The 12,500-nt window shown below is 44.0% G+C and overlaps 1 protein-coding gene across 3 annotated transcripts in view; it reads right to left on the bottom strand.

Moving 5' to 3' along the window:
• tll1 (tolloid-like 1) overlaps nt 1–12,500 on the bottom strand; it is a 39,925-nt gene that overhangs the window by 1,914 nt on the left and 25,511 nt on the right. Inside the window, exons 13-22 of one of the 3 annotated variants that reach the window (XM_060864537.1) lie at nt 12,288–12,433; nt 10,313–10,508; nt 9,951–10,076; nt 8,842–9,002; nt 8,421–8,601; nt 7,184–7,285; nt 5,386–5,511; nt 3,454–3,581; nt 1,948–2,161; nt 799–1,049 (exon numbers count right to left, since the gene is read on the bottom strand). In XM_060864537.1, coding sequence (XP_060720520.1) covers nt 799–1,049; nt 1,948–2,161; nt 3,454–3,581; nt 5,386–5,511; nt 7,184–7,285; nt 8,421–8,601; nt 8,842–9,002; nt 9,951–10,076; nt 10,313–10,508; nt 12,288–12,433 — 1,631 coding nt within the window. Of the gene's footprint in view, nt 1–779; nt 1,050–1,947; nt 2,162–3,453; nt 3,582–5,385; nt 5,512–7,183; nt 7,286–8,420; nt 8,602–8,841; nt 9,003–9,950; nt 10,077–10,312; nt 10,509–12,287; nt 12,434–12,500 lie in introns of all 3 variants that reach the window. The other 2 variants (XM_060864535.1, XM_060864536.1) reach the window with 2 other exon arrangements.

Below are 12,500 nucleotides of genomic sequence, written 5' to 3'. Positions count from 1 at the left end.
ATGACATAAGAATAAAGAACATAACTGCACACACACACACACACACACACACACACACACAATTTATCCTTATTCTTCACAGCCCACTTCCTGTATTCATACCAGATATCATCCTGTTATTTTTCCTAAAGCCACTTCATTCCATTAGCTAGTCTACTTTTTATTTTTATCTCACTCTATTTCATTTTAATACACTGTATTATATCTTGTCTTGTCTTTCTTTTTTTCAAACCCTTCTTTTTTAACCTATTCTAATCTAAATACATACACATTGTGAACTCACTCTCACTCACTCACTCATTCATTTTCTACCGCTTATCTGAATTGAGGCACGGGGAGAACATGCAAACTCCACACACACAAGGCGGAGGCGGGAATCGAACCCCCAACCCTGGAGGTGTGAGGCGAACGTGCTAACCACTAAGCCACCGTGGCCCCCCTACATTGTGAACTAAATATATCTAACATTAATCTTGAATTTTATATTATATTAATCTTTATAATATTCTTTATAATAACCTTTTATTCTATGTTTATGTTCTGTAAAGCTGCTTTGAGACAATGTCCATTGTAAAAAGCAGCTACACAAATAAACCTGAATTGAATTATTATTGTATTAATCGATTATATATATGTTTAGAAAACATACAGTTGTAAAAAAATGTATTCCAATGCATGTCATACTGTGTATGATTGTGTCTATGACTAATAAAATGTAATAAAAACCCAAAAAGTCTGTTTATTCAAATAATTAATACAATGTTCACACACACACACACACGCTGCTTAGGTCCTCACCCCTGAACCACAGAAGCGTCCTAGTTTGTGTGCCGACGTGTCGTGTCCATCGTACAGTTCGATGTAGTCATATCCACACTCTGCTTCCTCCTCCAGCTCAAATGTGGTGAAGGTCAGCTCGATGCTGTAACCTGCCTCAGCTGTTATTAGCCACTCGCAGTCTGTGTGGCCCGGATAGTTATTGTCTCCGAATTGTGCGTGAGAGTACAGGTTCTTCTGTCTCGCCTCCGCCCTCAGCCTGCCTCCACACTCTGCATACACAAACAAATGGCATTATTCATTCATTCATTCATTTTCTACCGCTTATCCGAACTACCTCGGGTCACGGGGAGCCTGTGTCTATCTCAGGCGTCATCGGGCATCAAGGCAGGATACACCCTGGACGGAGTGCCAACCCATCGCAGGGCACACACACACTCTCATTCACTCACACACTCACACACTACGGACAATTTTCCAGAGATGCCAATGAACCTACCATGCATGTCTTTGGACCGGGGGAGGAAACCGGAGTACCCGGAGGAAACCCCCGAGGCACGGGGAGAACATGCAAACTCCACACACACAAGGCAGAGGCAGGAATCGAACCCCCAACCCTGGAGGTGTGAGGCGAACGTGCTAACCACTAAGCCACCGTGGCCCCCCTCAAATTTCATTATAATTATTATATCAATTCATTTGAATAATTATCAGTTTATGAATAATTATTATGAATTACTTAAAAAAATTGCATGGAAAAATATGCATATATTTAATAATAGCTAATATCTAACTAATAATATCTAATAACTAGTATCTAAAAAAAACTCTTTGCTGTATGTCATGTTCTACTTTGGCCAATAGATGGCACTGCTGGGCATAAAGTCTGATAACCCTTACAGTGAGTAAGTAGGCTATTTAATAACAGTGATATCTGAAAGTGCTGGATCTCTGTTTTATAGTTTTATGTAACAGAATCAGGATGATGTATTTTTTTTCTTTGTTTAATTACAAGGCACTCACAAAAACATGGATTCCTGAAACTTTACGCTAGTCCTACAAGTGTTACCTGCCCTATCCAAACTTTACAGTCAAATAATAACATAAATATATCCACCACTGTAGCACACACACACACACACACACACACACACACACACACACACTGACCTGTGGAGTGTGTAGCATGGAAACCCTTGCGCTGCACCGAGGCGTCAGAGATGAAGCGGAGGTAAATCCTGTTGCCCGTGGAGACGAGGGGTTCCGGAAGCTTGCTACCGCAGAGCCGACTCAAAATAGCGGTTTTGTCCGAGTCGCCGTCGAAGGCCTCGAGGTGATCGTATGCGCACTCCTGGTGCTGCTCGATCTCAAACTCGTTAAACGACTGCGGAGGACACAGAGGAGGACGAGGGAAAGACATCAGTGAAGCATCATCACGACAGAAACCTGGAGCGAGCCTTCTCTTCTCCCTTCCCTATTATAATCTCTCTCTCCAGCTACACTCCCTTCCCTTGGACATTCCTTTCCATGTACGTAAAATTGATGCAGACGTTTTTCCCTCTGGCTGCATCTGTTGGGATTCGCTCTCATCCGTTCGGCTACAGTGTGAAACTCTTTAGCATGAGAAAAGCAGAGAGAGATGGAAAGGTGGAGATCAGCTACGGAGCTACAAATTAAGATTTGATCTCGCTTGTATTGTTGAATTATGTCACTATTTTTAAAAAAAAACAAACACTTTAATGGATCCCACTGGACTTCAGAAACTGATCTGGGAGTCTCTTTTTAAATATTTCCCAGACGGATTCGTGCGGCCCGGCGACCCGACTTCTCGTCGTTCGCTCCCGTGTGTATGACTCTTTTCTGAGCCGTTAAAAGTCACTTAACACACACAGCTGGGCCACACGGCAGCTCTCCTGACAGACCTCTTTGATCAGATGGACCTGTTAAAATGCCTGCTCTGACCCCCCGTGGCCAAGAGGGATTTCCTGCATAGACACATGAAATATATTCAAATCATAAAATGGATTTCAGAAGAGTTTCCAGAGGAAGCAGCTGCTCTGAAAGTGCGGAATATATTCTGTTAATAGATTCACTTCGCCAGTGATTTATTTGGTCGAGGGCATGACTTGGATATGATAATAACGCATGTGTGCATCATATGGGATTTACAGTATGTGTGTGTGTGTGTGTGTGTGTGTGTGAGAGGGATGTGTTTGTGCATGCCTCAGTAATAAGACAGTATTAATACCCAAAGGTGTGTATGAGTGTGTGAGACAGTTTGACAGGAAGAGTCTCTTTGTGAGTGTGTGTGTGCTATTACAGCAGTTGACCTGATCAATTAGCAAGGGTGGGGTTACATTTGTGAACCTTCTCAGGTAACCGGCTGCTCTTTTTTTCTGTCTCAAGTTCATTATACAGAAATCTAAACTTCCATAAATGCCATAACGTACACATTTTAAAGTCTTTATGTAAAACGTACACCAGAGATAATAGTTCATTCATATTTATTACAGGCTTATTAATATCCTACTCCCTTTAGCTGCTGTTACAGAAGATGAATCGACACCTTCTGACCAATCAGAACGGAGCATTCAGAAGCGTTACGGATCTTGTTGACCGAGCAGAATGAAGGTGTGTGTATGTTTTGCTGACGTGTTTACAGGCAGAAACACTCACGATTTTGACGCGGTGGCCCGGAGTGGCAGTGATGTCCCAGGTACACTCCTTCCTGCTGGGGTACTTATCAGGCCAGTTGGGGCTGCTTATGGTGCCGGTGGGACTGTGGATCTTGTGTTCACACTCCGCTACAAGGTCAGAGAGAGAGAGAGAGAGAGAGAGAGAGAGAGAGAGAGAGAGAGAGAGAGAGAGAGAGAGAGAGAGAGAGAGAGAGAGAGAGAGAGAGAGAGAGAGAGAGAGAGAGAGAGAGAGAGATTAACGTAAAGGTGTAGAAGAGATAGAGGAATGTAATGAATCATGTAAATACACATTGGTGAAAAAGCAAGCAAGACTTATGGAATATGTTATAGCATGAAAACGCCTGAGTCTGCACTAAGGGCAGGTGGGGGCGGAGGGGGGGGACCTTCTTCTGCAGAGGATTAGTGTAAGAATGTTTTCTGAACTCTGGCCCAGTTCCCAGGTGTCAGTGTTAGTTCACGGTCACCTGAGATGCTCCTTTAAGAGGAGAGCTGGTTTCTCCTTCGCTTTAAGCTGAACCCATGTTTCCCTTTGAAGCCACATCAGCCTTTTCCCTCTGAGGGAGATTCGGGGACACTAATGGCTGCAGGAGTAACCGCTTTCACGTAACCCGAGTTTATCCCTCGGGAAAAACTGAGTCAAGCTGCCGGAAAAGGTTTCGGCCGTGTGCCTTTTAACAGAAATAGGCTGAAACCTCCACATTAAAAGAAGGCACTCCACCCTCTGGTTAAAAAAGATGTTAGTCACTAATCGAATCATACATTTATGCGTGTGTGTGTGTGTGTGTGTGTGTGTGTGTGTGCGCGAGCATGTGCGTGCGTGTGTTGGTTGGGGGGTGGGGGTAGGGGATTCATGGGGACAAAGCTGCCCTTTACAAGGAACCTATTATAATCCAATGAATCTGGGTCAGACAAACATATTCACTAAACCCTACAAAGAGAAAAACGTGTGTGTGTGTGTGTGTGTGTGTGTGTGTGTGTGTGTGTGTGTGTGTGTGTGTGTGTGTGTGTGTGTGTGTGTGTGTGTTTGTGTGTCAGTGGTTAAGGTGTTGGACTACTGACCAGAAGGTCATGGGTTCGTATCCCCAGGACCACTGCCACTGCTGGGCCCCTGAGCAAGGCCCTTAACCATCAAGTCACTCTGGATAAGGGTGTCTGCTAAATGCCGTAAATGGAAATGTGTGTATTTACTTTAAATGTTGCTGAGTGCTTTTCCATCACCTGAAGACAAGCATTATATATACAGAGTGACTACTTAAGGAGTAATACGCTAAGGGACATGGAGTTATAGGTGTAGTGATGTATCCTGACTTCAGGTCACACACTTAACCGCTCTGCATGTTAGTTAGCATGTTGTCTGTGTCGTAGCTCCTGTTTTTGCTCCTTGATGTGGAGAATTGATGGAGACCCGAAACCTGGGATTTGATTAGTTAAAGAAAGTTTAGTGCGTTCAGGATTGAGCGTTGAGCAGCGCTGCGGTATTACAGTCGCTACGGTTCAACACTGTGTGTGAATTAACAACGGTGTGTGTTGATGCTGAGGGGAAAAATAAAACTTCCAGATTCCTGACAGTCCAGATGTTTCAAATCAGACTGAATGAAATACTCTGGAAAAGACTTTCATCTCATCTTCACCCGGGTTTTTTTTTTAAATACAACACACACACACACACACACTCCATCCAAGAAAAAAGACTGTTTTATGCTTTTCAAACCACAGAGAGCTTCAAAGATAGTCAGAGGATCATTAAAGGCAGTGCTGGACTGACACACACACACACACACACACACACACAGAATGCTACAGTGGGAAGCTTTAACATACTGTAATGACCACAACTGGTATACAAGTATGTGTGTGTGTGTGTGTGTGTGTGTGTGTGTGTGTGTGTGTGTGTGTTTGTGTGTGTACGCACCTTCTTTGCAGTCATGCTTGTTCTCGTGCAGTATAAATCCATTGCGACACTGGCAGACATAGCTGCCGATAATGTTGATGCACTCGTGCTGACATCCTCCGTTATCCTTCGAGCACTCGTCCTTATCTAACGCACACACACACACACACACACACACACACACAACAGAGAAAACAAGACAGTCAGAAAAACAAAGATACAGGAAGAGGTAAGAATATCCATCACCCAGCAAATAAGGAGAAAACGTAATAAATAAAAACAATACTGTCCAGTTAACCCACATCTACCCAAAATAACTTGGTCAAAGCAGAGGAAAGATGAAAAGAAGTGGACGGTAAGAAAAGAACCGACATGTGCATCCATTCATCCTGTAAGGAAATGGATATTGTATTGAGGATGAGGACAGAAGATATGTTAGTGTGTTTGTCCTGAGCTGGTACGCTGTGTACTGCTCATCAATGCACACATCATCAATATCCTACATGAGCTACAGTAATAGAAGTGTCTTTCTCTACCACACCAATAAAATTATTCCTTCCATAAAAAAAAAAGAAAGAACCTGAACTCAATCAGGACTGATTAGAAACTGATGACTGGCTCCTTCAGGACTTCCCTCTAGACACATGGCTTGTGTTTTGCCTTTGTGATGTGGTGCTGTGACTAATTCAGCATTATCAAATTATTACCAATCCTCCACTGCCTTCAAACCTATGACACACTTGGCCACACTCGGTCACACACACACACACACACACACACACACACACACACACACACACACACACACACACACACACACACACACACACACACACACACACACACACAGCCCTGTGTGGGAGGGCAGTGAACCTGATGGCACTGGGCCACCAGAGATCTAATACCGGGAGTCTCCTGACAATGATTTTTCTTAACCCAGTGAATGACTCGCAATCTCCCTCTCTGTCTCTCTCTCTCTCTCTCTCTCTCTCTCTCTCTCTGTCTCTCTCTCTCTCTCGCTCCCTCTGTCTCTCTCTCTCTCTCTCTCTCTCTGTCTCTCTCGCTCCCTCTGTCTCTCTCGCTCCCTCTGTCTCTCTCTCTCTCTCTCTCTCCCTGTCTCTCTCTCTCTCTCTTTCTGTCTCTCTCTCTCTCTCTCTCTCTCTCTCTCTCTCTCTCTCTCTCTGTCTCTCTCTCTCTCTCTCTCTGTCTCTCTCTCTCTCTCTCTCTCTCTGTCTCTCTCTCTCTCTCTGTCTCTCTCTCTCTCTCTCTCTCTCTTTCTCGCTCTCTGTCTCTTTCACTCTCTCTCTCTCTCTCTCTCTCTCTCTCTCTCTCTCTCTCTCTCTCTCTCTCTCTCTCTCTCTCTCTCTTCCTCCTCTCTTCTTGGTGTGTCTCAACTTCCCTTTGTATCTCAGTCTCTCTCGTTCCCCATGAAATTGTTCCTGCACTCCAGTATTTTGTCGTTTGGATTCACTGTTAGCTCCTTAAATTATACCAACACAGCTACTCTGCATGATCCCAGTTATCATCACACCGTCGCGTTGTTGTGTGTTTCTCTGTAACAAACACACCATCAGTTGTTTTATTCTAGCGTTCCTCGTGAGATCCTGGCTCGGCTTTAGCACGCCGAATTGTCTACTCGAGTGTGATATCCAGGACCTGCTGTTAGTGAGAAGAGAGCGGCGTCGGCACGGCAGATCGATCTGTCGATACGATCTGACGTCGGATCAACAAATGCTGTTATGGTACATTTGCTGCAGCTGAAAGTGAGCACCTGATATAGAAGACAGATCGACCCATTCCCCGAGATCTATCATCGTACCTGTGACCCGCCTTACGCCTGCCCTATGAGCAGAAGGACGTGACGCTATGTCATGACAGGACTTAAATATAAAGATCCGTGCTTTGCAGGTGGCAGCTTTATCTGTGGAAGAGAACGAGCCCTAATATTACAGCACATATACAGATATACACATGAATACACACACACACACACACACACACACACCATACAGGTCACAGAAAAACCGCTATATAAAATGAGTTGCAGTCTTTTTTATTTCACTGCACACGACACACACAGTTTCTCAAATATTCTCTCGGCTTGGATTTCGCTCTTAAGTTTCTCACAGCTAAACTTTTTTTTACTTGAATTTGTTATTATTATTTTTTATTATCTGTAATATTTTTCTAAACCTGGCACTCTGTAGTCACCCGCGTTGTTGTGGCACGTTGTCTGTATTACGAGAACGGATGCAAATGAGGAAAAGCGGCGCCTCTGCTGAGCCGGGTGCATTTTTGTGGAGCTGGAAATGGTTTGGACTGGTGAGCCGTTTGAAGAACGAATCTGTGGGGTTCGTCTGCTCCAGAGGTACACGGCTTAAAGATCAGGAAATATGCCACTGCAACAACACGCTCTAGTCATGCTGGTGGTCCAGGTTTGTGTTGGGCTTGGACTCAATTTTGGGTTCAGACTCCATATTGGTTCCGTTGGGTCGCGCGACTCGCCCAGTAAACCAGTAAGTAAGTAAGTAGGCCAGCTCCATCCAATCAGGTCCATTCTACTCAAGTTATAAAAAAGCGATGAATATTACAAGCTGGGTTCAATCTCTAGTGTGCAAAAACACACACACACACACACACACAATATAGTTGAAGATAGCTAAAGTATGCGCATTGGTAAATCCAGGCTCAGGCAAATTCTGTGCATTTCTTAGGACACAACACTGTGAGAAGGAACAGAGACAGGGTTTAGTCAAACAGGATGACGAACAAAATCGTTAAAAAGAAACCCGACTTCTGAAAAACAACTTCTGAAATCTACACCACAAAACAACAAAAAAGGGGTTTTTATAACCGCCGCCACAAAACTCCGTTTATACAACCAAGTTCAAAGGCTTTTTTGATGAAATTCGATCATGAAACACACACACACACACACACACACACACACACACACACACACGCTCTCGTCAACCTAAATCCTCAACAGGGGCATTTTGGGGTTTGGAGTTTGGGGTTTTTATGACTGCTTGGACAGAGTGTGAAATTTGACTAACCAGAAAAGAAGTGCGCTTTGAAGCCTTTCTTTGAAACCGTGTTGTCCGACTTAAACTCGATGCGCATGTTGTTGTACTGGGAAGTGATGACCTCGGGAACTTCCGTACCACAATATTTCCCGTGAAGCTTCGAGTCGGAAGACAGGCCGCTCCGCACCTCCACAAAGTCGTACTTACACACCTTTAATAACAACACACACAGTCACTATCATATACTGTATATATATTCGTTCATATTTTATTTTTAGATATATTTATTTCAACAGCCCTGTCAAATGGCTGAATCTGATTGGCTAAAAAATACTGATGCACTGATTCATGTGATTCGAATCTTAGGTTTAAGATCATGCTCTAATTCTAAAATGCACATGACCACTCACACCCACACACACCCACACACACACACACACACGCTCCTCACCTCGTTCCCCTCCAGTTCAAAGGCCTCAAACTGCACAGATATGCGGTACTGCGTAGGAGCCACCACTTGCCAGACGCAGTTCTTGTTGGGCGGGTATTCCTTCGGCCAGCCTGGGGTGGTGATGGTGCCGTTCAGTTTGGACAGCAGACCTCCGCACGCAGCTGCAAGATTACAGGATACAGAAAAAAACAGCAACGGATATTTCGCATTAAAGAACAGGCGAACGATGCGCTTGTAGTGTAAGTCTGCAGGAAAACAAACAGGGGTTGAATGTTCGATGGGTGCTGCACGGTTTCGGAGTCACCACAACACGCTGTGCCTGGCAGCATTGTCTAATTAGAGGCAAAAAGACTCGCAAGAGCTATATGTGGATGTGTGTGCGGTTGTTGTGTTTCCCATCACGCTTACATGTGGCAACGTTGGTTTGACGGTGTGGGAGGTCACTGTGTCAAAATAGACGAAAAAACAAACAAACAAACAAAGAAATTAAAAAAAAATAATAATAAATAAATAAATAAATAAATAAAAGTCCCTTATAGCAACCTAATTCCTCAGTTTGTTCTTTCCCACTGAATACATAAAACACTTCTCTACTTCTCAATCCATGTCATCAGTTTGCTATTTAAAAAGTCTATTGTCTGATCAGATCCCTTCCCTGTGATTAACCAAAACAGAGGACCTGCTACAGAAGGTACATGTTTATAAAAAGACTACAGGAGAGTTTTTCTCACTCTGCTCCGGGTGGTGAATAAGAGCTACTACGCCCGTGTTATATTTTTTGGAAATAACACATATAGCTTAGAAAAAAGATGGGTGTAAAAGAAAAAAAAAGGGGGGGGGGGTTCCTCTGTGCCGAGTGACGTCTCTGAGTCATCGTCGGTCAGGTCAGGAAACACTCTAAGTTACGGTCGGTTGCTGTGAGTCCGCTAGGGAATAGTTTCGAGCGTGCACAAAGTTTGTCCCTGTTGTTTTCCTGTTGATTGAGGATGTTTTCTTCAGCCGTGCAGAGTGGTCATACATTCCGCTGGCCATGTCTGGGTCAGATAGGCGGAAACACCTGCACCTGCACTCACACACAAACACACACACACACGTGCGCGATCTCGTACCCTCACAACTCTTTTTGTCCGGGGCCAGCTCGTATCCAGGGTCGCATGCGCACTTGAAGCTTCCTAATGTGTTCACACACCTCTGCTCACAGCCACCGTTATCTGGCTTCATGCACTCGTCCTCCTCTGCAAAAACACACACACACACACACACACACACACACACACACACACACACACACACACAGTGAGTAATCCTATAGTTTATTCCCATGTATAGGACCTGCTTTTAATGCATTAAAGATGTTTAAAAATAAAAGATTTTGTGTGTGTATGTGAGCATGTGTGTGGGTGTGTGTGTGTGTGAGAGAGAGAGAGAGAGAGAGAGAGAGAGAGAGAGAGAGATACATAGAGAAAGACACCTTTAAAGAAATTAGCAGCAAAGCCGGCTTTATTCACAGTTCCGTCTGAAACGAACTTCATCCACAGTGTGTTGGAGGTGGAACGAATGTCTTCAGGGATGTCATAGCCACAGAATCGACCAATCAGGGGGCTGCTCTCAGACAGGCCGTCCCTAACCTCCAGATAGTCGTATGCACAGCTATCGTGCCTTTCGATCTACACACACACACACACACACACACACACACATATCGCCATACAGAGTGAATGAAAGCTCAAGAACACAAACATCCTTAGCGCGTCTACACAATCTGAATGTGTTCACACATATTCACCCGCAGGAACATAAACATATCGTGTGTTCTTTATATTATCACCCTAATAGCACCTTAGGTGTTATTGCCTTAAACTGCTCCAATGAAAACAGGATCTCATGTAACAGATGCATGCGTGTGTGTGTGTGTGTGTGTGTGTGTGTGTGTGTGTGTCTGAGCACTGGTATGTCAAGGTCTTGGGTTTAGTGCTGTGTTTAGTGCTGTGTTTGCGTATGAACGCAGGGCAGTGAGCAATGTGTCTAGGTTTGCGCAGGTTAAAAAAGTTCTATCCTGCTTTGTGTCTCTCTGTTTAACTCTTTCACACACACACACACACACACACACACACACACACACACACACACACTAACACACATTTACACACACATTTACACACATTTACACACACATTTACACACATTCCTAAACAGTTCTGATTAAAATGCAGACCATTTTCTTTTAGTTTCAAAGCTTTTAGCTTCCTCTATGTCCAGTACACAAGAGGGCCATAACTGTGCAACTGTGAACTTTCCACAACACACACGCACACATACACATACACATGCACACACACACACATACACACACGCACACATACACAGGCACACACACATACACACATACACACACGCACACATACACATACACATACACATGCACACATACACATACACATACACATACACACATACACACATGCACACATACACATATGCACATACACACACATATGCACATACACACACGCACACATACACACACACATACACACACGCACACATACACACACACACACACGCACACATACACACGCACACACACACACATACGCACATACACACACACACACATACACACTCACACATACACACGCACACACACACACACACACATACACACACGCACACATACACATACACACACATACACACACGCTCACATACACATACACATGCACACACACACATACACACATACACACACGCACACATACACACACGCACACATACACACACGCACACATACACATACACACACATACACACACGCACACATACACACACACATACACATGCACACACACACATGCACACACACACACAAACACACATACACACACACACAAATACACAAATGGACATCTGACTGTAGTGGCTAGGCACAATCCTAATCTGATTAGAGGGAGAGAGAGAGACAGAGAGAGAGAGAGAGAGAGAGAGAGAGAGAGAGAGAGAGAGAGAGAGAGAGAGAGAGAGAGAGAGAGTGAGAGAAAGAGATAGAGAGTGAGAGAGAGAGAGAGAAAGAGATAGAGAGAGAGAGAGAGAGAGAGAGAGAGAGAGAGAGAGAGAAAGAGACAGAGAGAGAGAAAGACAGACAGAGAGAAAGAGAGAGAGAGAGAGAGAGAGAGAGAGAGAGAGAGAGAGAGAGAGAGAGAGAGAGAGAGAGAGAAAGAGATTTAAACAAATTTAAACTCAGTTAAATGTTGAATGAAAAAAAGAGATTTGAAATCTGGTAATTATCTGACATCATGGTTTTGTGAATCCGACATTAAATGGAACTTTAAGCGTCATTTCACTTTGACTTTGTTTAACTTAAATGAAAAGCTCATGCTGCTCTTATTGTTCCTGTCGTTCATTATTACAGAAAACTCGGTAAACTAATAAAACGTTTGTCTTTTTACCTCAAAGGCCTGAAAGCTGAGGCCCACGCTGTAGCCCTCGGACACGGTGATCCTCCACACACACTCCTTAGAGGGCCTGTAGTCATCTGGGTAGTTTGGAGACTGAATCTGCCCTTGGTCTTTATTGATGTCCCCACCGCACACCGCTACCCAAAAGACAGAGAAGCTCACAATGTAGTTATTTACCTGTGTTGTTAAGGTTACAGTGTGTGT

The sequence above is a fragment of the Tachysurus vachellii genome, chromosome 2 (genome assembly GCF_030014155.1).
Source record: "Tachysurus vachellii isolate PV-2020 chromosome 2, HZAU_Pvac_v1, whole genome shotgun sequence".
Taxonomy (NCBI): domain Eukaryota; kingdom Metazoa; phylum Chordata; class Actinopteri; order Siluriformes; family Bagridae; genus Tachysurus; species Tachysurus vachellii.
The sequence above is the reverse complement of the archived record's forward strand: the minus strand, read 5'-3'. Positions and strand labels throughout refer to the sequence as shown.